This window comes from Artemia franciscana, chromosome 17, assembly GCF_032884065.1.
Source record: "Artemia franciscana chromosome 17, ASM3288406v1, whole genome shotgun sequence".
NCBI classification, from domain to species: Eukaryota; Metazoa; Arthropoda; class Branchiopoda; order Anostraca; family Artemiidae; genus Artemia; species Artemia franciscana.
The window spans coordinates 35085225-35111472 of NC_088879.1; the positions used below are offsets into that span (position 1 = coordinate 35085225).

The 26248-nt window shown below is 36.5% G+C and overlaps 1 protein-coding gene across 3 annotated transcripts in view; it reads left to right on the plus strand.

Moving 5' to 3' along the window:
* The window catches only part of LOC136038183 (galanin receptor 2b-like), a 190192-nt gene that overhangs the window by 19790 nt on the left and 144154 nt on the right, over positions 1 to 26248 (plus strand). For 2 of the 3 annotated variants that reach the window (XM_065721263.1, XM_065721264.1), the window contains exon 2: positions 9792 to 10057. In XM_065721263.1, coding sequence (XP_065577335.1) covers positions 9792 to 10057 — 266 coding nt within the window. The remainder of the gene's footprint in view (positions 1 to 9791; positions 10058 to 26248) is intronic. The other variant, XM_065721265.1, reaches the window with a different exon arrangement.

Below are 26248 nucleotides of genomic sequence, written 5' to 3' on the forward strand. Positions count from 1 at the left end.
GTATGATTTGGAAAACAATCATAAATTAAATAAAAAAGAGCTTTTCCAAATGAAAGCATGTAACCGTTTTGAAACGTCTTTGAAAAGATTTTTATCTAAATGAGGGGGACTGTCTCTTCCTTAGCTCCTAACTCTTTACTGTTAAGTTTGACTTTTTTAATTTTTTTTTAAAGAAACTTTGTTATTGGAAAGATAAGATTTTTTAAAGCACTAAAAGCTTTTGTTTAAAGTGCAAGGTTTTAAAAGTTTTAAAGTTTTAAGTTCTTAACTTGCTCCTTTACTTCATTTGAAAAACTTTTTGTATTTGTTCAATTACATATCATGAAACAGTAAGGTTTTATGAATACAATACTTTTGGTAACGCAGAAAAAACGATAAATATTTCAATGATCTCTGCTTGAATTTTGATTGGTAATCAAACAGGTCATGGTAACGAACTATAAGGAGTGACCCGGCTCAATACTAAACGAAACTTTAAAAAACGGAATCTTGATACCAATAGCTGTATCAAAAGAATTGGTTTAATACGCTGATTCTAAATATATAAGTTTTATTAAGTTTAGTTTTACACCGTCAATAGCTGCGAGCCTGAAATAATTTGTCTGATTTTCGAAAAACGGGGGAAGACCCCCTCGAAGTCTTAGAATTTTTGATGAAAATCACATAATCGGATTCAGCTTCTCAAAGAACCCTACTGTAGAGGTTTCAAGCTCATATCTTTAGAAATGTGGAATTTTGTAATTTTTGCCTGAAGAAAGATAACGGTTGCGTGTTTGTTTGCTTCTTATTTTTTTTTTGTTTTTTTTTCAGGGTGATCGTATTTACCCATTGGGCCTAAAATGTCGAAAGAGGGCTCATTCTAACAGAAATGAAAATTACTAGTGTGCTTTTCAAGTAACAAATAAAAATTGGAGGGTAACTAGGCCCCCTCCCACGTCACTTTGTCCCCAAAATCGTCCAATAAAAATTTTGAGACAGCAGTTTTTTTTACCATTGCCCATTTTTAACCATTGTTCTATTTGTTATTAAGAAGTATGCATATATTTTTCGGGAGGAAAGGGGAGGACGAATTTTTTGCTGGGAGAATTTTTCATAGAGAGGAAAACTTCCAGGAGGAAAACTTAGAGAAAAAAATTTCGAGTTCTACACCATTTAACCATTGTTCTATTTATTATTAAGAAGTATGCATATATTTTTCGGGAGGAAAGGGGAGGACGAATTTTTTGCTGGGAGAATTTTTCATAGAGAGGAAAACTTCCAGGAGGAAAACTTAGAGAGAAAAATTTCGAGTTCTACACCATTTAACCATTGTTTTATTTGCTATTGGGAAGTATCCATACATTTTTCAGGAGGAAAGGGGAGGACGAATTTTATGCTGGGAGAATTTTTCATAGAGAGGAAAATTTCCAGGAGGAAAATTTTGAGAGAAAAATTTCAAGTTTTACACTGAGTGAATTTGTCAGTCCTATACGAAATTTCTTTGTCTTGCTTTCTCTCTACCGATTCAATTTTAGGCGTGGGGATGTTAAGAGAAATTGTCCAGGGTAAGTCTTCACAAAAGTTAATTGTCCAGGGTAAGAATTACCCATAGGATATTTTTTTGGGGGAGGGGGATTTTTCCACGAGGCGGGTCAGCTATCCTGACGTTATTTAAAAAAACGATCAGAAATTAAATATAAAACTAGTTTTTTCCAACTGAAAGTAAGGAACAACATTAAAACCTAAAACGAACAAAATTATTACGTACATGAGGCCGGCTGCCCCCTCATCAACACCACGTTCTTTACGCTAAAGTTTAAATTTGTCCCAATTCTTTATAAAGAACTCTTGAAACACAAGGGTCGTTTAATTAGAACAATAAGTAACTTTTTTTTAGAATTGCCGAAAAACTGTAGCGTGAAGAGCGAGATGTTGATGAGGGTTGAAAAAATCTTTCAACGTTCTGTTGAAAAACTTGTTTTTTTTATTTAGTGAAGCTTAGAGACAAAAATTTTTCTAATGGCAATGGAAAAAGTATGTCAATTAAAGTAAAAGTATATAGAAGTGAAAAAAGAAATTAATTACAAAAAAAAACACAAAACAATAGCCTACTTACTAAGATATAAGTTCCCAGCATTTAGTCGCCCGAGGCCAACACAGCTACGCACACCGTAGAAAAAAAGAAAAAAAAATTAAAACATAAAAAAGAAAAAACAGAAACTCTTTCCTTATTACTAATTGTGTCCCCGTTCCTATCTTTAACTGGGAAATATCCGAATTGACAACTCCCTCTCAATTTATTAACATGCCAGCACAATATTTTACTATTATACTCTCTAGCTGCATCTTCCAGATCCTCGGCAATTTAATCCATGGCCTACACTTCATACCTCCTTAGTTCATATTTTAATGCTTTCTCCACTTTCTGACATTCCTTTTGTTTTCATATGATGTATCACTCAGATAATTCTTGTACAAACCCCTTCTCCTATCAATTACACATAAGGCTTTTTCACTAATATTCCTAGCTGCAGTCTTAACTTTCATCCCTAAGACACCATCAGCAAATTCACAAAATGTTTTTCTAAAATTATTTCAACAATCTTCCACATTGTCAAATTTTAAGTTCTCAAATTTAGTATTCAATTGTTCCTGAAAAGTTTCTCTTAAATTCTCATCCTGGAGTCTACCGATATCATACCATCCCTGGAGGTAGTTACCCTCCGAAATTTAGTTTTAAATTAACCCTAGACACTATTTGATAGTGATCTTCACTTTTAATATTAATAACATTACTCTTATATACCCTAGTATCTTGTATTGATCCTGCCAGTCTTCAGTTTACTATAACATAATCTATAAGATTTTCTGTTTTACCATCACGTGGGTACCATGTCAATATATGTGTCATTTTATGACCAAACACGACTTTGGTTATAACTAAATTATTATGCCTACAAAATTGCAAAAGTCTGTAGCTGTTAGTGTTTTCTTTTTCTACACCAAATTTACCTAGGCTAGGATGCCATCTATCCCTTTTTCTACCAACATGGGCGTTAAAATCTCCAGTGAAAACATTATATTTCTACATGGGACCCTGTCTATTGGTTCATGTAACAGTAGGAGAAATTCGTTATTCGGTTCAACAGGGGCATATACTACTTTAACTGACACCCTGAACTTTTTAGTCATAAAATGAGTGATTAGTATTCTATTATTAACACCTTTCCAGCCTAAACAAGACTTGGCAGCTTTCTTACTCAACATGAGCCCTACTACCTGTCTATGTAAACCATCTTTCTACCTAAGTAAAAAATTCTTTATCGCCTAATTTCATGCTTATTACCCCTGGGATATGGTTTTGTGAAACTCCTTATAAAGCCAGTTCGAATCGTCTGAATTCGTCTGTCAAAATGTCAGTACGATGGTCCTTTTTTGACGCCATAACATTCCAAGGTCCAATTTTCATGTCCTGCAAATCATTGAAATTATTTTGACCTCAGGACAAGTAATGATCCTGGATACCAGTGCAGGACGGGGAGCACCCTATCTTCTCAAATCTACACCGACGTGCTTAATCCGGCTTAGAACTGGACAGCAAGAAGTCCCTGGGATCTCCAGTATCAATAGAGGCTTTGTTGGCCTATCCTTGTCACAACATGGTTTTCAGCACTTGGCGATGCTCTTCCATCAACAAGAGTTGAAATCCTGCATAGACAGTCCCAAGCTTATTGCCTCTGACTCATTATATATTCATGCCTACAAGTATTACGCTACGGCGGGGATACAAACTGGATACCTAGTATGTACAATAGTAAAACAGTTCAAAATAGGGATGATCTCTTTTTATTGACAGTGAATAGATATAAAATTATTTAACTGGATATTTCGAACACATATACAGTGTTCATCATCAGCAGTATGTACAACAGTACAACAGTATGTACAATGGAAAATTCACCAAAGAAGACTAGGCAATACAACTTCTACTTGTTGACACTCTATTTGCTATTAATGAGATGTTTCTGTCTGGGCTTATGGTCGTTTGGCCTTAGATATTCTAAACGTATCTTTCTGTAGGTAAAATGAGATTATAAATTGCCATAAATTGATAGGCCATAACTTGATCAGAACATTTTAACTAAAACCCCACCACTTGATTAAACTATGTCACTAGTCTTTTTTCTTCATAACCTATAAAAAAAACACTACAGCTAATGAAACCGCTTTTTTCATACGGTTTAAAAATGAATTGTATGAATTATTATGAATTAAAAATTAACATATTAAAACACACTAATAAAAGCAAATTAATATAAAATAATTACAAGATTGTCCGAAAAACTGAAGAACTTCTCAAAGACATATCTCAAATGTCCTTTTTGCAAAAAATTCCCAGTTTCCCCTACTGAAAACTTGTAAATTGAAAACAAGTTTGAGAATATAGAAACAAAATGCAAAGAATAAAGTGATTGAGTGAACCTTTTGGAGACAAGCTCCAAAGCATTCTTAAAGGTTCACTACACATGTTGGTTTGTATTATAGCAAGGTGCTAATCGATATCGGATTCATTTGCAATGTAACCTATGTCTTCCGAACTCTTGGCAAGATGAAAATAACTAAGTCTTAAGTTTTGACTATTGGCAGTCAAAAATAGAGCATGCCTGCATCAACAAATAGAAAAAAAAATGCATTTGTGATATCAGTAGTGACGCTCTCCTTAATCCGAACTAGGTCATTCTTAAGGTAAAATAGAAAAGCGTGAGTTACATATGCAGAAGAACTTTTTTCCATTTCTAGAAAACCAATAGAAAGACTTAATCAAGCTTGGCTATGTATTGATATTGCGAAGTAAGGAAGTTTTTTCTACATTTATTGTTGTATGCAAGGTCACTGCAAGCTTTATAGTTATGATAGTTATGATATCAATGGAAATCTCTTATTCCATTTACCCAGAGGGTCTGCAGCAACTCTTTTACATATGTATAAATGACAAAACGGGTCTTAGTAGGAATATGAGCTCCTAAGAATCAATGTCACTTATAATTATTCCTAGGGATGCCTGGAAACTAAGGAAATTTTGATACTCATATTTCGGCACCCAGGTTGGGTCACTTTTAATCTAAAGTCAGGACAGTAGCTTTCTTATTTTGGTACGGAAGAAGTTCAGAAGCAGCTAAAACAGATTACTATTTGCTAATTTTGGTGATTAGAAAGTCAGTACAAATGACAGGGTTGTGTCTCCACATACGAAGGGTGCCAGTGGGAATATTATTTGCTAATACTGTTTCGCTAAGAATACAGAAGTCAATAGTATTTATTTGGGCTTGTAGCAGAACTCAAGCCTCTCAACTCTCCCTGGTTTCCAGTAGCCAGGCTCAAATGAATTTGACCCAGAACTCATCCCATCTTCCTCCACATTTTGTGAAGCCATGGAGTGGTTCTAACAAGCAAGCCATGTTTTTTATATCCTTTATGTCACTTTTTCCATCCCGAAAGCAGAGTACATCTAAGGGCCTTATTAACGAGGTGTGCTATAGGCGACAAAGTGCATGACCGAATCATGGGAGTCTTCTCTGTTTGATTAGAGTATCCAAATCTCCTCCCACAGGCCATGGAGCCTTTCGTGGGATTTGTAGATCATTGGGTAATTATTTTACTGTTGTATGGAAAATTGATCTATCTATCTATCCATCTATAATATTGATGGCAATTTTTGTGGGATTCATCATTGCTGACACGATTACTAGGTTTGTCGCCAATAATTCTCTTTAGACATGGATGGTTGAATGCATCGAGGGCTTTTATGTCGGATGCTTCTATATCAGATATATCCTTATTCTTGTCTTTAAAAGAAATTTTTTCTAGTCCCATAGAGAGTGGTTTAACTTGCTGAAGACTCCAGTTGCTAAAGCGATTCTCGACCGAATTTCTGATCTGCATTATCCAACTGGGTCTACCAAAAAGGCATCTCGTCTATGGAGGACTGTTCTAGTAAGATTGGGGGGGTTCTTGAGGTGATATACCAGACACATGAACTTTTGTCTTAGAGGAGTTTATTTTCAAACCCACAAGATAGAATGCTTCAGCTACTTTCGATAGCAGAGACTGGGCTTCTGAATGACATTCAGCTAATAAGGTAATATTGTTGGTTTTGTCTAGATCAGTAATGACAAACTTCGGGCTTACTGCAACGCCTAAGAAGGTTGTGATTTCCTTAGTCATAATCCAGTCGATTACCAAATTAAATAAGACAGGAGAGAATATACATTCCTGTCGGACACAAAAATCAAATTTGGAACATCGAAGAGAGCTCCACGCCGATTCAAATTTGGGCTTGCGCACTCTGGAAGCATGCTTGAATAAGTTTAACTGTATTGTCTGGTTCTCAATCCTCCGTCATGGCCTTCCAGATTCCATCCCTTAGAACTGAGTCAAAAGCTGTTATAGAATCTATAAATAGAGGCACTGTCGGTCTATGGTATTTTGCCCTGTGATGAATAGCTGGTCAATTATCCTCTGGGTGGAATCCCATTTGATTGGGCCTTTGCTTCAACTTGCTCTGGACATGAAAGCAATCGCGTAGCACTATGGTGAAAATTCTTAGTGACAATTCAGATGAGGGAGATCCCACGATAATTGCTGCATCTTGTCTTTAGCCCATTTTTCAAAAAAAGTAGATGATAGAGTCATCATGAACTGTAGAAGCATCTCTTCTTCCCCTATATGAGAGGCTAGTTTATGGTGCCTGCTGACAAATTCTGTCCCTCCATACTTTTAGGGTTTAGCAGGGATAGCATCGGGACTAGGGGTTTTGTTACTTTTCAGACAATTGATTGCTTGTTGGGCTTCATGTAATATGAGGGGGCCACGTCGACGTCCTTGTAGGTACTGCTGGATGGCTTCAATTCCTGCTGGTGATCAGGGATAAGGCTTGGGTTATGGCTATTATGATATGTTAATATGAAGAGCTTGTGCTGTTTTAAGTGGTTTGTCAAAGTTTTACTTCTAGCGACGGATTATTTCTGATTTTTTTTTCAGATAAGCCGCCATTTCATCTTTGACAGAGGTTCTAGCAGGCTTGTGTGATTTCCTCCTTATTTATTTTAGGAGCTAGTAGATCTCCCTGGTTGCGGATCTGGAGGCAGCAGCTTCAATGTCTTCTGCGATTTTTTCTCAATGCTGGTTCTTTTCATTCTTAGCCGACTGGTGGTTATATCTTCTGTGGCTTTTGAAAAACTCCGATTTAATGTCTGAAGTCTGTTGCTTGCGCTCTCAGCTGGACTGAACATGGGGAAATCCATTTTTTGGATAGCCTTTTGCGCTATCCTATCGTAGCTTATGCGACCTCGTGGATTGCATTGCGTTTGGTTACCTATTCTTCATCCAAACAGGGGGTTCACTCCTTGTAGTTTGCACTTGGAGAGCTTAAAATAATTAGAGATTTATAAGCTAAGTGCCTGTCGTATATTAAGATCATCAAAACAATTGCTACCACTACTACTAGTAATAACTCACTGCAGCACCAAGCCGCCTGAGGCCAACACAGCTACGCACGCTCCTCCTCCAACCTAATCTATTTAAAGCCTCCCTCTTTACACCCTCCCAGGAAGTTCCCATTTCCTTTAAATCTTTATTTATGACATCCTCCCAACCCAGACAAGGACGACCTGCTTTCCGTGTAGCCCCAGACGGTTGGCCAAAAAGGAGAATCTTCGGTAATCTGTCATTCTTCATCCGTAGAACGTGGCCTAGCCATCTCAACCTTTCTTTCATTATACCCCCAGAAAGCGGGATTGAACCACACTTTTCGTACAACCTACTGTTTGAAATACGGTCAGTCAGCCGAGTACCCAGAACAATCCGTAGGCGATTTCTCTGGAAAACATCTAGTAAATTTTCATCTGCTTTTCGGAGTGCCCATGCTTCAGAGCCATATTTGACCACTGTCATGACTGTAGCTTCCAATATTCTAATCTTGGTTTGTAGACTTATCTTTCTATTCTTCCAAACTTTTTTAATCTGGGAAAAAAACACCCTGGGCCTTAGCTATTCTACTTTTAACATCTTCACTGCTCCCACCATCTTTACTAATAATACTACCAAGGTAACTGAAGCTCCCAACCTGATCAATCTTTTCGTTACCTAATGTCACCTGTTCATCTTCACTTATTCCTAGCCTTAGTGACTTAGTCTTCTTAACATTAATTTTCAAGCCTATTTTAGCACCCTGAACTAGTAAAACCTCTAAAAATTCATTCATTTTGCTCACACTTTCATCTAATATGCTTAAATCATCAGCATAATCTAAGTCCAGGAGCGTTCTTCCTCCCCATTTGATTCCATGGTCTCCAATTGCCTTTCCTGTGCTCCTTAAGACGAAGTCCATCAAAATGATCCATATAAAGGGGGATAGAACACAAACCTGCTTAACTCGTGATTTAATACAAAACCAGTTGCTAACCTCATTTCCTACCTTAACGGCAGCAGTATTATTCACGTACATAGCGCAAATCACTTTAATGTATTTTTCAGGTATACCATATAACGAAAAGACCTTTGTTAACGCTGTTCTATCAACAGAATCGAAAGCTTGCTCATAATCGATAAAACTGAGGACCAAAGGTGTTTGACAACGAAGGGACTTCTCAATTATTAACCTAAGAGTGAAAACATGGTCGACATATCCTCTACCTTTTCTAAAATCTAGCTTGACTAGGAGACAATCTGACGCATTGAACCAGTTTCTGCTCCAATGTACGATGTACTATCTGAAGCAGTCAATTTTCAATGGCAGATATTAGGATGTAATCAATCTGGCTTTTTGCTGTACCATCTCTTGAATATCGCGAGGCTCTATGGCTGGTATTGTGTTTGAATAGGGTATTGGTAGTGACCAAATCATTTCTCATGGGAAAATAATGAAGCCTTGATCCCCTGCTATATTTGGTTGCAATACTAAACTGGCCAATTGGTGAATCAGTATTGGATAATTTTCTGCCGATTTTGGTATTAAAGTGGCCTCCACTCAAGGTGAGGTCTCGTTTCGAGACCTTCTGAAGTGCACAACTTAGAAGTTGGTAAAGTCTCAAATTGGAGCATAAGCTATAATAACTGATATGTTGAATAAATGGCCTTTAAATTGCCCTCCCCTGCCATTCGCGCTATGCTCTCTGCCGGGAGTAGGTTACACTTATGTTGTAATTATTGTAAAAAATAAAAGCACCTGAACCTGAGCCCAAACCTCTTGCTACTCTATGTGACAAGGGTTCTCACTCAGGAAGTGACCTCTATGCGAGGGAACTTAAGATGATGGCCACTCCACCATACACAGATTGAGGGATCTGGATTTGAAAAAGGAGAATGAAGGGTTTTCGTGACCCTTCCACAATGCCATTGACTCAAGTTTCTGAAACGAAAAAGGACATGTCTCCACTGATTTAACGTCTCTGCCCTCTCTCTCCTGGAGCCGAGGAAGCAAAGTTATAAGAACTAGAGATATATTTTAGCAAGAGAGTATCAATAGCTGCCCAACACTGAATACGGAGAAATATTATAATGTCATATGTTTTTTTTTTATTGGGTTTCAAAGGAAGCTGAAATAGTAAGCTTCTGCTCCAACGTTATGTGTTTTTGGGTTTCAACATAAGCATATATTAAACCCAAGTGTAGATATAAAGGAGCATCAGTCTAAATACAAAAGGCCGTACTTTACTGGAAACCAGGGGATTGGTATAACGAGAAGCCAGAGTGGGTGGACACTGTCTTAAGTCAAGTTGAGCTTCTAATAAACAATATTATTTGTATTTTAGGCAATGGACTGTAGTGATTTTGACTGCTCCCTCATCAACTCTTCTCTTTTTGAAGATAGTGACAGCTATGAAGACTACGAACAAGACGAATTTGTTGTTCTTGTACCCAATATAACAGATATGTTAAATCCATGGAAATACAATTCAGAATTTGGGCTCATCGTGACAACGCATGCGTTCACTTTCCTCTGTGGAATAGTTGGTAACATTTTTGTCATCACGATGATGACAAGTGGAAGGGATCGTGCATCAAGATCGACAACAAGGTAATTATTTAAATAATTATCAAACAATTCAGTTACTATTAAAAAACTAGAATGAAAAACACCGAGGATATCTCTGACCTCAAAAATGGAAAACTTGAGCGTTTGCCTGTTGATGCTCTTAAAATGCAAACCTGATGTGGGAAAGGTATAGAAAAACGAACTTTGGTATTCCCGAAGCGTAATGATTTCCCACTTACTTCTCCTCCGTTTACCTCCCACAAATCAACTTTGAAACAAGTAGTTATTGCTTCCTTATTACCCTTATTGCTTTTGATACAATGATTATGTTCGCCCTTCAATTTTTGCAAGTCGTTGAACCCATGGTCTGGACGCTATCAGGCTCTACCACCTTTAAAATAAAAGTGCTTTATCGGTTGTTCACCCGACCCTTTCATTTCATATGTGCAATGACAAAAGTCGAGTACTGAATTTGTTCTGTTCTGGTACAATAACAAATATTTTGGTAATCATGCGAATTTTTCGTATAAGGTAAAAATATCATTCCTACTGAAGATATCTTTACAGTATACACGAGAATCAAGACATTTAGCACATCTACGGGAGGTAGTGGGAATGTTAGCAATTTCTTACGTAGAAAATCTGCATTTTTTACAAAATCTCAGGATTGTTTCAATTTCGTTGACACGGATTGGTCAATCAGAAATCTGACCTGCGCTGTTTGTTAACAGAGGTTGTTTTTACAAGTCGCCAATCCCTTTCGTGAATCTGTATAACTCTTTTCGATGATCTTTAAGTCTGACCTGCATTGAATCACAAATCTTGCTGAATCGCAAAAGCCGTTTGCCTAAACAAAATTTATGTGCCTAGAGATATGTTGGCTACCAACCTAGAGATATGTTGGCTACCAACCTAGAGATATGTTGGCTACCAACCTAGAGACATGTTGGCTACCAGCCTAGAGATATGTTGGCTACCAACCTAGAGATATGTTGGCTACCAACCTAGAGATATGTTGGCTACCAACCTAGAGATATGTTGGCTACCAGCCTAGAGATATGTTGGCTACCAACCTAGAGATATGTTGGCTACCAACCTAGAGATATGTTGGCTACCAACCTAGAGATATGTTGGCTACCAACCTAGAGATATGTTGGCTACCAACCTAGAGATATGTTGGCTACCAACCTAGAGATATGTTGGCTACCAAAATTTCTTAATTTTTAGTACACTAAGTTGACCTGGGCCAAACAGATACCTCTTGAATATTTTTCTGGGCTGTGGAGTGATCCTGGGAATAAGATTAGTGGTGATGTTGAGGAAGAGGCAAGGGGTATGGCAGTTACCTCTTCAATAATTTGGAGAGAAAAATATTTTATAATTTTAAAATTGTTGCTTGTATTAGGTTTCAACTTCATTCTTTATTTTGAGCAGAAGGTTTTTTTCAATTAAATCATCCTCATTTTAATATAAAAAATGCGAAAAACAAGGGTCCATTACAGGTCCTAATATGTTCCATATTAATATTTATACAAATATAACGCCTTCAAAACCTTATCATCAAGTAAATAGGTGAGCCTAGTTAATGCTCCAATATGGATTAGTGGAATCAGAAAAACTTATACAAGGAAAGCCCTACTTTCAGCTCAGAGGTCGTCCCTAATTTTTATTTCGTAATCATTTAGAACTGCTTCAAGCGAGATCATAGCGGCAATCTCCGGTGTGTTCTTAGTTGACTATTGAGCTTTTGAAATATCCCTGTGACGTTATTGTGACGTTATTTCCAAATCATTTAGAACTGCTTCAAGCGAGATCATAGCGGCAATCTCTGGTGTGTTCTTAGTTGACTATTGAGCTTTTGAAATATCCCTGTGACGTTATTGTGACGTTATTTCCAAATCATTTAGAACTGCTTCAAGCGAGATCATAGCGGCAATCTCCGGTGTGTTCTTAGTTGACTATTGAGCTTTTGAAATATCCCTGTGACGTTATTGTGACGTTATTTCCAAATCATTTAGAACTGCTTCAAGCGAGATCATAGCGGCAATCTCTGGTGTGTTCTTAGTTGACTATTGAGCTTTTGAAATATCCCTGTGACGTTATTGTGACGTTATTTCCAAATCATTTAGAACTGCTTCAAGCGAGATCATAGCGGCAATCTCCGGTGTGTTCTTAGTTGACTATTGAGCTTTTGAAATATCCCGGTGACGTTATTGTGACGTTATTTCCAAATCATTAAGAACTGATTCAAGCGAGATCATAGCGGCAATCTCTGGTGTGTTCTTAGTTGACTATTGAGCTTTTGAAATATCCCTGTGACGTTATTAAAAAAAATCGTCCATAAAAATGACCAAATTTGTCACCCCCACTCTGCTGATATGCTGATTTTGCCATTCTTCTTGATCATTATTTCTTTACTGAAGAACTAGCTGCTTAATTTTTGGGCACATTTATTATAATATAAAAGAATACCACTCCCTCTCTTGCTGTTCCCCATACTGTTTTGACCAATGCAATATATCATAACTGGTATAACAGGTTTGAGAATTCCGTCAGTAGCTGGACGACGGACTTTCTCGTAATAAGGATTACCTTTTGTCTCTTACGAAATTCAACTCATCTCCTTGCTTAACCAAATTTATAACTCTTCAAAGACTCCTAAATTGTTTTCTACATAGAATTGGGAAAAACGACCCTCCACTCTGCTCCAGCGGGTGGTATTGAAAATGGTTATCACCTCCTCTTTGAATGTGCTAATTATTCTTTTCCTCGCTCTATTTTGATAGATTTCTTAAATGAGCTGTTATTCTTCTCTCCTTTCGATTTCTATTTGCTTCGCGTCTGTAAATTTACTCAGTCTTTAGTAACTCAATTTTTCATTGCAATCGTCCGACTTGATGAATGTGCATAGTTAATTTCCAAAATGATATGCTTACTGTTTAGATTGCAGTTCTATTTTCTTTTTTTCTTTCTGTGTTTTGTTGTGCTTATTTCTCTTTTCTTTAGCGTCATTTCACCATTTTTTTAGTTGTAGATGTGAAATACCGGATTTTCCGGTTTATTCACTAATAAAGTACCTCACTACCTCAATACTTTTTATAATAATCTTCGTACTGTAGCTAAATAGGTCGAATCGGTTGTAGTTTAGTTATAAAAGTTAGTAGGGAAGAGAGATCAGCTCCAGGAACCATTTAATTGGTTTAATTTCCCCAATCCGATATTTCAATCGAAACTCCAACATAGCTCCTAATTCTCTTAATTGCAACTGAAACGACCAGTGAGCACTGATAACGTCATATTCCTTGCGTTTTGGATTCACATAAGTAATATCCCCTCAATCTATTTAAGCGAGCCCATAGCCGCTACTCTTTTCTTCTTTACCATTAACCATGAAGAAATTTAACGGCGAGTCCCTCTAGACGTAAACGCGGGTTTTTTACTTAATAGGAGATGTTTTTCTCTTTGGTTGTTATACTAATTGTTTGAAAACCTAAGAGTGTAGGGAACAACCTTCAGGGACCGCCATTCAAGTGGGGAACCTTTAATACACCGGTATTATTTATTACGTACACCAGGCTATTCCGTAACTGTTTACCAATGTTGAAGATGACGTAATCTCGCGTAAGTTGTTTTGTCATATCTTACGGGTCGCCTACCTCACTATTATCTGTGCATTGGAATGATAAACAACTACATCTTATTTTTAAAAAGTGAAGATGAAATATTTTAAGAAGATGTTTGTGCAAGATAAAGTTTTAGTAGCATTGAATGCTGACAAGGACAAATATTTTAATTATGGAACAATTGCAAATGATAACACTATTGGATTAATATGCGTGCGTTGTAACGACAGCGAGATGCTAAATTTCTTTTGGGTACCGAAAAAATTCAAGCGTTATAGTGGTGATTATGCGAGAGTAACAGTGCCAGGGAAATTAGTGTTTTAAGAAAATAAAAATACGAAAATAGTTGTTGATGGTGAGGGTCAGCTTCTTGCTTATGCTGCTGCTGGTAGCACGTTATCACTTGATAAATATTATCACTTTCATCCCAGTATTAAAATTCAATAAAAGGTAAAAAGCAGACTGGTGCAATTTTGCAACATTATCACGCAACATATATCTTCTATATGTCGAAGCTGCAACCTATGTAAAAGTAATTTCGTAATAGACAGAAAAATCACTGGCAAAATAAAAAGAGCACTGGCAGAGAATATCACCAATAAAATTAAAGATGAGTTCATGAAAAACAAACCCCCTGCAAACATTACTAGTGCCAATGATAGTTTACCAACGGACACATTCATTGGATCATGAATCACTATGAAAAAAAGTGTTTGGAAATCGAAAAATGTTTTTCTTGTTGGATGTTTTACTGGCGATGAGATGGTAGAAAGAATATTCATTCTTTATTAGTCTATTATCGGTAGTAAGAGTCTCAAGCTTAAAAGTGGTTGAATTTGAGAAACAAAAGTTATATGGAATCTGGTGACTTTGGAAAAATGCTTGACTCTACATGACCATTTTCAAGAGTTACCTGTTCAAAGACAAATATTTCCTCAAAGAATGCTTGAAGATATAATGAAAAATGATTCTCCATCTTTGGACTATTGTATGAAACTCTTACGTCATGGGCCAGAAGCATTTACTCAATTTATTGACATTCTAATTGAAACACAACAAAATGATATTATGGATTTGATTTTGAACAATACCGTAAATTCTTTTAAGACAAGTTTTTTGGCATGGCAACAACAAATAAGTCATAAAGTCCTGATTGAATATATTTTTTGACGTCTCTGGATTACTCCTCCTCCTAAAAGTAAAAGAAACATGTATTTTATCGATCACAAGTCGGTTTCTTTATAGAATTGATACAGTCAACAGAAATAAATTTTTTAAATTTTTTAAACATCTCCATTATCTTTGTATACATTCGGCAGCTGGTCATCCTGTGAGAATTGAACTATTATTGCTAACTATGACAGAAAGTGTAGATTATGAAATCCCTGTAAATTCCATAGAGGACATACTATGCAACTTAAAGATCGTAATTCCTGTCTTGCATATGATTGTGACTCTCATACTAGAGGTTTTCTATGCTCCAATTGTCAGTATGATGAATTTCCTCAATGGGAGAGTACTTACTCTTGTGTGATTGAAAGAACCCTAAACACGATTTCAGTTTATATTTAAGAGACTGGTATCGTCGTGGCTGTAAATTGTTTTGGCACAAATTGTTTTTTATTTGGCTGTTACAGAAAGTGTTTCTTCAGATGAGAATAACTTGGGTGACATTGCTTCAAATAAGCAAATTGGAATACGTAAATTTTATGACATGAATCAGAATATTTTTATTGGCTTTACAAGGAAATATAATAAAATTCAATTTACATTCTGACGTAGAAAATATGACCCTGAGTTTGAATGCCAAGATGAGTACAAGCTGAAATAAATTCACAAAAATCTTTAAAGTTCTTTACTCTTAGGGCACTAAAATCTATATTATACTGGTAGGAAATGATATTTTAAACTAGAAAGTCGTTCAATTTTGGATTGTATAAGCAAATGCAAGTATATCTATTGTAAGTATATCCACGACATCGAAAAATAAAATATAGTAGTGCATTGAAACCACAGATGTTGGTCGATAAGTCTTGTAATCGTATTCAATTTTTACTAAAAGTTTTTACGCTTTGCTCAAGAAAGTTTTTGAATTGGGGTAAGTAGAATGCTTACGGTAGGCCAAGAGCGTCGGAAAAATTCAAAATTCACTGCTGTTTGAAAGATACATAGCCAATACCCTGTCTTTACAGTTGTAGGAGTTCTATTAATAATGATAATGGTATCGTTAACCCTTTGAACATGTTCAAGGATATCCAAGGGTATGCAATAGGGTTTGTAGTTGGAAATATAGGTATCCAAGTTAAATACATTGATTATTTGATTTTTGTTCACTCTGTGAAGTCAAATAGAACACTGCCATCAGGGGTAATTCCCCAATAGTTTTAAAACTAATTATACGAGACCAATTCTCTTTATTCTCTGCTAGCGGCTCAGCAAATTTTCACTCTAAACGCAAAGTACCCGTTCAGACAATACTTATATTTTGAGTACTGGACGAATCCAATACAACGACACGAATCCAATACATGAGTTTTTGCATTCATTGCATAGCTTATACCATTCTCAAATAGTTGCGAATCTGGATATAGGGATTGCATTGTAAATTCATATAGAGTTTTGTAGGATTTAACAAAGGATAAATTATAGATCGGAATTCCATTTACTTAACGTACAAGAGACGAAAGTCCTGACATTTCAAATTTGTGGTGGGAGTTTGTTCATGAACCAATGGCACTTACACTTTTTACGTAAGCCGAAGCAAGTTTTTAAAGAATTTCACTATTAATAAATGAAGAGTCGGTGTAAGTACGTGAACCCGTAGCAATACGTCGTTGATTTGTGATTTTATTCGGAACGAGCAGTTTGACATTAATTTTAAAAGCTCTTAATTTTCCCATTGTCAAAGCAACAGAACTCGCAACATGTATTCTCGTACATGAAGCATTGCCGAGGTAAGAGAGACTATTGTATCAGGTGCAGTGGCAGGTACTTTCTACAAAATGAAATTGGACGGAGCAACTTGTAATTTTATATAAATCTTAACATTGGGACACGTCCATTGAGGTATATTAAATATTTAATGGTTTATTTTCCAAACCAAGCGTAAATCACTAGTTGTAGCCTCTCTAAGTATATTGGTAGTTTCAGTTTCTGCCTTATATTCATATCCGGTGGATAAATCTCTCAGTTTCTTACAGGACTCTGGAATCATCAACCTGAATTACATAATTTGAATATTTTGATAGATTGCTGCTTGTGCTCACCAACGTTCCATTTAAGTAGACATTTATTTGTCTAAACCCATTGTGTAGAACACAATTTTCATAGAATAACCCCTCAGCAGCACTTGGTTTTTAATTGTTTAGATTTTAGAATAAACATGACTTGCAAGTCTATAAATGTGGAAGTCAAATCTATGAAATAGTCTTCGCTGGAATAAATTTGAAAATGAACGATTACAGAGAGCGGTTACAGGGGATTTTTTGTTCATGGTAACAATGTTTTACACTCACATTAACATTTTCTGCACTGAAAAGATTCAATGTTGAGGTGACTGAGGGATGAGATTATTTGTGTGGTAAATATGTAATTTTTAGGAAAATGAATCCTTTTTTGATCTAAAAAATTTTAATCTTGGTTTTTTCTTCTTCTTTGGCAAGAATGATTTTTTCACTTCTGTTCTGGGTAACTACTGAGGAGTGATGAGGAGTTTCTCGCGTTTTTTAAACCTTTTCCACTTTATTGTGATTTCAATCAATCGCCGAGGGATCGTGCGCTAGATAACAACTTATCTAGTTGTTGAATTAATAACAGCTTATTTAGGGTTTGGCGCTTCACTAACTCCGGGTAAATGGATTTGTCCGAGTTTGTGTAGTTCATTCGAGAGCTAATGTGCGTACCATTTTCCAAATCGTAAAATAAAATTTTCAGTTTTAACCTTTAACCTTTGGGAATCTAGGTCCCCATAATAAACTAGAATTGATCCCTCCCCCGGCCATTCGAGTTTAAATACATTGTAATGATATTTCAACATTAGTTTTTTTGAAATTTTTAATATTGCATTGCCACCGTTACTGTTTTTATTTAATACTACGCTTCTTTTTTCCTATTTAAAAGTATCATATTGGAGTCTTTGATCGTAAACGATCCGAAATTCAGATACGCAATGATTTGGACATATTCTCTTGGGTTGGTTACAACGTCGCAACGGCTTCTTTGGCACACATTCTTGGACATCTTACCAAAGGATGAATTTGAAATAAGTTGAAAGATTTCTTTTTAAACCTTTGTTTTGCCTCAGATCGCTTATTGACAAAGGTATCAATAAACGTCTTCATATATGGCTTTTGATCACACTGGAGAGCTCTAAGAATCTATGTGACCTTGAAACCATTGTCCAGCATCCACCGCAAAAACATGATGTAAAACGATATTCTTCTTCAGGTGAATGTAGGCAATAAGCTTTTTTTTGAAGGAGTCCATTGCTTACCCCCATCCTTTACCAAGGATAAAATATAGGGATTCGATGAATCCCTAGGCACCGGTCTGTTTATGCACGGGGAAACTAAGTCCTTTACCAAGTCATGAAGTTCCACTGGTATTTCACTGTCGGTCTAAAAACCATCCTTGTGGTCCATTCTGCTCAACAGTATAAATGCCGGAAAAATTTGGAGCACAAAGATTGTCCTACTATTTTTAACTCCTACACAGCAAAGAGAAGTGAGATATTGCCAATGGATAAGGACGGCCATATCAAGAAAAACCACATTCTACTATTCATCGGTGCGCTGTCCAGTCGGGTCAGTTTCCGGGATATTATTCCCGTGAAAAGCACACCCTCCCCAATTGATTTCTCTACGAATAAGTGCTGATCCACGCTGGTGATCAGAAAAATGTTTCCATTGCTGATTTTTAGAATTAAATCCATCAACAGATGAGGACTTGAAAATTTAAAACCCAAATTCGAGTCAAATTCCTCGTAAATTTTGTCCGTGCTTTAAAAGACAATATCCATTAACGTCAATACATCACTTGCTAGGTACATTTTACAATAATCATCTTTATTTTTATACCCTCCTTTGGTCCAAACCTTTCTTAGAAAATTCTTAGTCGGCAGTGGTGCATTAAAGATCGTGATGTGAATCATAAAACGCTTCGATGGGCAGAAATTTTCCTCATGTTGGCTCGAAGCGGACGTGTAGTTTTCACACAGGTACATGCCCTTACACATATATAAATTACACATTTCATCATCTAGAAAGTGCTGTTTAATGAGGGGAAACTAACAAGTTCGTCACTTTTCTGTACTTGAATGAGTTGACTCAAGGATTTGGGGAAAAAACTATAGGAATATAAAAAACAGATTTTTTTCAAGTACATATTACGATTTTTAACCATTTTTCATTTGAGTTCTAAGAGCAGCAGCCTGTATGAAGATTTTGGCATGATGTTATACGAAAAAGTCCCATCTACCCATTCGCCATCTACAACTTTATCTTTTTGCAAACGTGCCAACACTGGTAATATCAATTTCGAATCTTAGTTGGAATTGTTCATGTGAACAAGTAGAAGGTATTGCTATTTAACGTTTAAATGAAATGATTTACGTGTCAGTCCACAAAAGTTACTTCCCCCCCATAAAATTGGATTACTTAAGTGTTTTTTTTTTACGGACTGACATTTCCCCACTACCCGAACAAATTAACTTCAATACTTAACAAATTTCTTTATTTTTAATTACCAATTCGTCGTCTGGTGATACAGTCATCGGATAATTTTCGTTGAGCAGCTGTAAAATTGGCTCAATATATGTTTTTAAGAAATGCAACCATGGCTGTGCCTACACAATCTTCCGTCCCCAATATCTCAAATACCTCTACCAATTGCATGGTATTCTTCTAGTCTCTTTTAGCACGCCCATAAAAGACTGCAATTGCTTCATGCTCCTTAACACGATTCAAGTTTTATGGGTCGCACACATCCACGAGTAGGATTTTGATGTCTAACGTCATCTTGTCAATCTGCAAGGCCAAATTGGGGAAATTCTTGAACTGCACGATGGCATTGTCGCCCAAAACTGTCTCCACGGACTGGTATTTATGATGCTTACAGTGCCTCATGTGATGTTTTAATTTTAATTCTGTTTGGAAAACTGATAGACACATTGGACAATAAGAGCAAGTAGTTTGAGCGTTCCCTTGACTTAAAACCCGGATAATATGCGGAATTGGAAAGAAATGTGCAATTGAATCTGATTCTTCGGCAGGTTCGTAGAAAGCCATACCCAGTGTTCCACTGATACAATGACAAGGGCCTTTACGGAATATAAAACTCCCTTTTTATCTTTAAGTTCCTCTTCTTCATACTCTGTATCATACTGTAAAACAAGTAATATATGATATTTCCCTTCAGAATAAAGTCTTCTTTAGGAAACTCTCTTCCTCTCCACCACTATTAACTGCAAAATCATCCAAATGTGGCTGACTAGCCTCCTTCTGCAACGGTTTATGGCCAATTAAGTGTACTGAAACTTTAAGCACTCTAAGTCCGTAACGAAACGAAAGTATTGTACAACTTGATAACCCCTCAAAAATGCAGTATATCTTGCACCAACTCTTCCCTACCCCACTTCTGAAAAAGTCCTTTCTAAATTTCATAACATTAACATCTAAATTTTATATAAATAAAACTGTTGACCCACTCCCATTCTCAGACTATTCCCCAATAAAAAATACTTCCAACTCAATCCAGAAAACACACTCAAAATTCTGTAGGTCTGGTTGAACTGTCTGCATCTCTGTTTGCAGGTAATGCAAGAATACATCACTATCTTTTCACTTTAAAAATATTTTTTGAGCAATGAATACTTTCACACTCTCCTTACCTCCAGCCTCCAAAATTTGTCGTTCAAGAAGTGCCCAAATCTTGCGTACATAGGAGTGAGCTATTTCTACTGGTTCCCTATGGATACTACTACTTGTAAAGCTATTTAAGAAATCTCCTATCTCAGCTCTAAAAATATAAATATTGTGCAAAGCGGCATGTGCTAAATAAAAGTCGGGTGGTTCCTCCATATCGCCGTCACTGTGAGGGGCAGGTACCTGATATTCTGATACCCTCTCTATCTCGCTCGATAACAACTGATTTAACAGGCTATCAAAGAACTCTCCAAGATCTCTGACTACAGAGTATTAATCAAATATGGGGGAAATATATACTGATAGGGCTCATCCCTGCACTTGAACCCTTTCGTGTTCACTATTCTCTGAGGATATGCCGGAATTGCCACAAAACAGATGGCAGCAACAGAATTACCGTCTCCTTAAAGACCCCTTGTGTACCTGATAATGCTGGTATATGAACCGAAAAATAATAAGAGCTTATTAGCACATTGAACACAGTTGATTTCATCCTGTGAAAGAATTTATTTTAGACTGAAAAAAGAATAAGTTATACTTAATCGTAAGTTTTCAGAGTTAGTAGGACCTCACAACTACCTAATGATTTAATGACCAGAAATTATTCCATACATGGGACCTACAGTGACGCTTCGGATGTATTGAGACCAAACTACTAGTTAAGAATTTAATGATCAGAAAGTATATCATACATGAGCCCGCAAAGTGACCCTTCGTAGCCACAGGACCCATATTACCAGTTAAGAATTTAAGATGGGAATATACCACATAAATGTGGGTAATTTATTCCCTTCGTTACGTGTCAGGTATTATAATGCTCTGAAGAGTCTTAAAAACTTACGGAGGCCGTGTTGGTGTCTATTCGTGCTGCTCCAAGGAGGTCAGTGAGAAGATTGCCAATTAACCGGTCAAAATCGTTCTCAGGGGCCTGAAAAAAGAATAAAAAATCGTTCTCCCTTGAAGCATTTATGGTTTTGAGCTGTGAAAAGAGTATGTTATTATGCTGAAAAAAGTTATCAATATCATGACCAGTGGCTCCCCATACCCTTCAGAATTAACGGGCTAGGGCTCACTATTAAGCTGAAAAGAATGTTCTATTTGAGTTTCTTTTTATTATTGATTTATTTATTTCTGGACTGCCAAGAGCCTAGTTATTTTCCCTTTATTAACCCCGAAGAGAATGCTGTATTTTCATTGTTTTGAAAAAACCTATTGGGCAATGCCCCAAAATTCCCCTCTCCGAAAAGTCCTCATCAGTAGAACGCTACGTTTTTAACATTAGAATATATTATTTCTATAATACACAAGATACTAGTTATTCCCTCTTTTACTAGCCAAATGAATGTCTTATATTTAGCTATTTCACTGGTCTATTCCCAAAAAACTATCAACAGGGGCCCCTTATAGTGAACAATAAGGAATGTATTACTTTTGAAAGATGGGGGTAGCATCAGTATTCTACTTGCCGGAGAAGTTGAGTTTTTAGTGTTAAATCATAGAGAAAAGCACTTCCAACCCTTTATTCATCCGGAAAGAAGGAATTATTTTTAGGAAGTCGCAATGTTATTAAAGCCTCCTCTCAGAGGTAACGAACAAGACCCCCTACATCTTAGTTTTTCTCCTTTGTTAGTTTTTACAAGAATATACAATAGCTAGAATAAGCGGTTATTTTTTGCCAGGAACTAATAAGTTTTTACGAAGTATCAATAAATTTTATTTACATTGTGATCGAGGACTCCATATGGCATGGGGGTTGAAAGCCCCACATCATGAGTTCACATGCGGAGCGCAGGTCCCAATGAGCCACCAGCTTCACTGTCATAGGAAACAGGTCTTGAAGCTTTAGCTACTTCACTCTCTTGCATGCGAAAGGCAGAAGGGCCAGCATTCTTGCCATGGGGGTGGAGAGGTGAAGGTCCCGTATCGGATACCCTCGCTTGTTTTTTGGGGGAAGAAGATTGGAATTTTCCTTAAAAAGAAATAAAATCTTAGTATTCCATGAAACGAAAAATGCATCAGAAGGAAATTAGTTTTATAAAAAGCATGTAGATAGCTAAAAATCATCTTAGCTTTCAGAAATAACCCCATTGCTCCCCAACGCAACTTGACGTAGTCCAAAAATTATTGTAATGATACTTGAACACCGGGACAAATATTAGCAAATGATGTGTAATCTGGGGCTAGCGAGTGGAATTAAAACTTTTTTAGCCTCATTAAGGGGGGTAAGCCCAAAATGGGATATTTTAAGGAACAATTTGATTTCACGAATACCTTGGACCCTAAGCATTTCCTTGTGTTTTCGTTCTCTATAGTATAGTAAAAGAAAACAGTCTTTTTTGCATTTGATGTATAAAATTTTTATGTAACTCCATTTAAATGTAACAGAAGAACATTTTGAAAAAAAGATTCAAATTTAATAAATCACCCCCTTTACCCTCATATCCCTGGTACCTGCTTACTTTCCCCCATTCTGTATCAGTATCAGAAACCTATCGTCAAACTGCTCTCCAATTTAAGTTGTCAATTTTATTTGCAACTTCTTAAGCTTAGAAGTAATTCATGGTCCACGGTGATAAAAGAAAATTTTTGAAAGAAAAAGCAAAGAAAAATCTTAGAAAAATAGGCATTATTCTGCTGGCTGAGAATCTTAGTGAAGGTAAAGTGCCTCAATTCACACCTATTTTTTAAAGAGAGATAAAATAGGCTTGAAACATACTTTAAAATATCACTCTCCAGACAAGTGTGTAGTCCCTTCTCTGAAAGTTTATTTTCCTAACCTAATCCTCTTTTTCAAGATGGCAAAAAGTGGTTAAACTAGAATTTTTTGGAGAGTTACGGTACTCTGTTTGTGAGAAATATGTATAATAGACTACTCTAAAGGAAATGCTGCAGAATCAGTAAACCTTTGCTTTGTTGCCTAGGGTTACTTCTGACCCTATTAAGGGAGGAGGGGGCTCCTTAAAGAAAATTTAATACCATTGTCAGAAATGGACACTTCTTTGTCATTTTAATTACTATAAGGAAAGAATATTATCCGCGCCCTCATTTAATGCCTGAATAAAATCTATTAATGTAAGCGTTGTGTGCTTTAATGAAGTTCGTTTAGGCGGATATTTTCCAGACGAAAGCAGCTACAATAAAAGCGTCCTTTTTCAGTAATTATTTCATGGTAAGTATGGTATCTGTCCCACAGTAATTATGGTCTAACCTGAATAGGAGGCAGGTTCTTACCCAATTGGGAACTGTCAGAATATGTAACCATTAGTAGAAACTGCACTTTAATATGGGGGCATGACTTTTTGATAAAAATAAGGGCATTTTACCTCCAATAAAACTTTCTATAAGGATTATGGTTAGGAATTTACTTCTTTGTCTAATATAGGTATTTATGTCAGCTCAAATTTGGGTATGCACACTTTTTTGTAGGGGGATGGGGGTAAACAGGTTGAGAGACTCACTAGAATATAACCAAAGGTCCAATCCTTTTTCCAATTTCTAAAGGAATCAATTTTTTTATCCTTGTTATAGGTTCAAAAGCTTATGCAAGGCTGATGGGAATTCTGTTCTTGTACCCGTTTTTACACCCCCCGGAAATAAATGGATTTACTTGGCTCCCGTTTGAATAATAGTGGATCACATGACGCTTCTGTTTCCTGGAAATAGTATTACACCAACAAGTCTTTGTTCTTAGAAAATCTTATTTATGTCTAGACTCTCTAATGGTTTTGCACATAAAAAATGGCGGTGAAACTCAATAACTTGCTGAAACGAAATGGCTGTAAAGCATGAAAATATTGGGATGGAGTAAGAGCCATGGCCTTACTTGAGGTGGGACCCTTGGAGGGCTTTTAAACATAAAAAGAGAATAAATCTTGATTTGGCGGGCCTCTGATGGTTTTTAAACACTCGAAGAAACTTTTACATAACAATCAAACCCTATGATGTAACATTCAAAGAAATCCTGATTTGGCGGGCCTCTGAACGGCTCTCTCTCTCTCTACACACTTAGGTTTTTAATCATAAGAATCAAGAAAATCGTGATTCGGCAGGGACCCTGAAGGATTTTCTCTTCATCCCTAGGATTTTAATTATAACAATAATGGAAATCCTGATTTTCCAGGAGGTGTTGAAGGTTTTTTAAACACCCTCTATTAGGTAACAGCCATAGCCCTATTACATAACAACCAAAAGTAAACACAACCCATTACATAACAATCAAGGAAATCCTATGCTGTAGGTAAACTATACCGTCATAGGTGTGCTGTAGTATTACGCAGGACCTAGGTGCGCATAATAACATCTTGAGGGGCTATTAGCTCCAATGGTGTACCCCCTATGGGTGTGTTCGTACCTTAAAGGCCCTCACTACTCTAGTCCACTAATTTATTGCCAAATGTAAATCACATTCAACCAAGGAATAAGTTTCAAAATCAGTTATATGATATCTGCAACTCATTCTATCAATTTATTTGAAAATGTGGAAAATCAAGTGCTCTTGAAAAATGATCCTGGACAGAAAAATGCAAACGATAAACCTTATGCATTAAAAATATTTTGCCATCATGACAGTAACAAACTTATGGATTCGTAGATCAATGTCAACATCAAGGCAATTAATATTCTACGATGTTGTTGTCATTTCAATTTTTGTTGATCTTAATTTGCAATTTTGATACATTGCTGCAATCCACGTAGTCACTTTCCTAAAAGGAATTTTTGCTCTTTGTCAGCACCGAAGTCATTCAGATCATTCCTCTCTACACCGAGTTAAACAACAAAATATGTAGTATCAATGGATTTTTCATGCTGTTCAAGATATAACTTGGATATTTGAAATTCAAATTTGTATATAATTTGATATTCTTAATTTAGAATGTTCCTTCCCAGAATTTGTTGCTAAAATCTATGTGATCACAGATGGAAGGGGCCGTGCCAGAACTCAGAAATAAACTGCACCAGTCTCCCGACTAGAGCTCTACCACCAGAGTTTAGTTTGTACCAATCTAAACAGTAGGTTAAAAATTTACCATAACAACAAGACTGTGTCCGGGATTTTTTTCAGAGAGGGGAAGGCATGGATAATTTTTAAAGCATTAAAAATTTGTTTTTATGCAATTTTTTTACGTTTTTACCAGTCGGAAGGATATTTCTGGGGAGGGGGATTCAAACGCCCTATCCCCCCTGGCTACGGCCATACGTAACAACAAGAAAACTTTTCATAGACTAGAACTTGAACAATTATCTTAGTCAGAAACGAGCAAGTAAAACCAAAATATATCCGAAAATTTGATTGTACCAGAAATTTTCCAAATGTACCGCATTGTACTAGAACCTCTGAGTTGCACGAAGAATGGTACAATTGTACCGTGTTGGCAATGCTGGACCCTGTAGGATCAACAACAAGACAATTAAAATGTCATAGCAAGAGCTTATTCTAACTTGTAATTTTGGCTTATTGTGGCAACCCACGCAGTCTCTGTTCTCTATGGAATTGTTGCTGTCATCCTCGTCTTCACGATGATGACAAGTGGAAGAGATCGTGCATCGATATCAACAAAACAGTAATTAATACGACATGTTATTCTAATTTGACGAGCTTTTAATAGCGTCTCTCGAGACATCACAATGTAGTAATTTTCTAAAAAGGTTTCGTGACTCCCTTGATTGATCTTGTAAAGTTCTAATCAGTA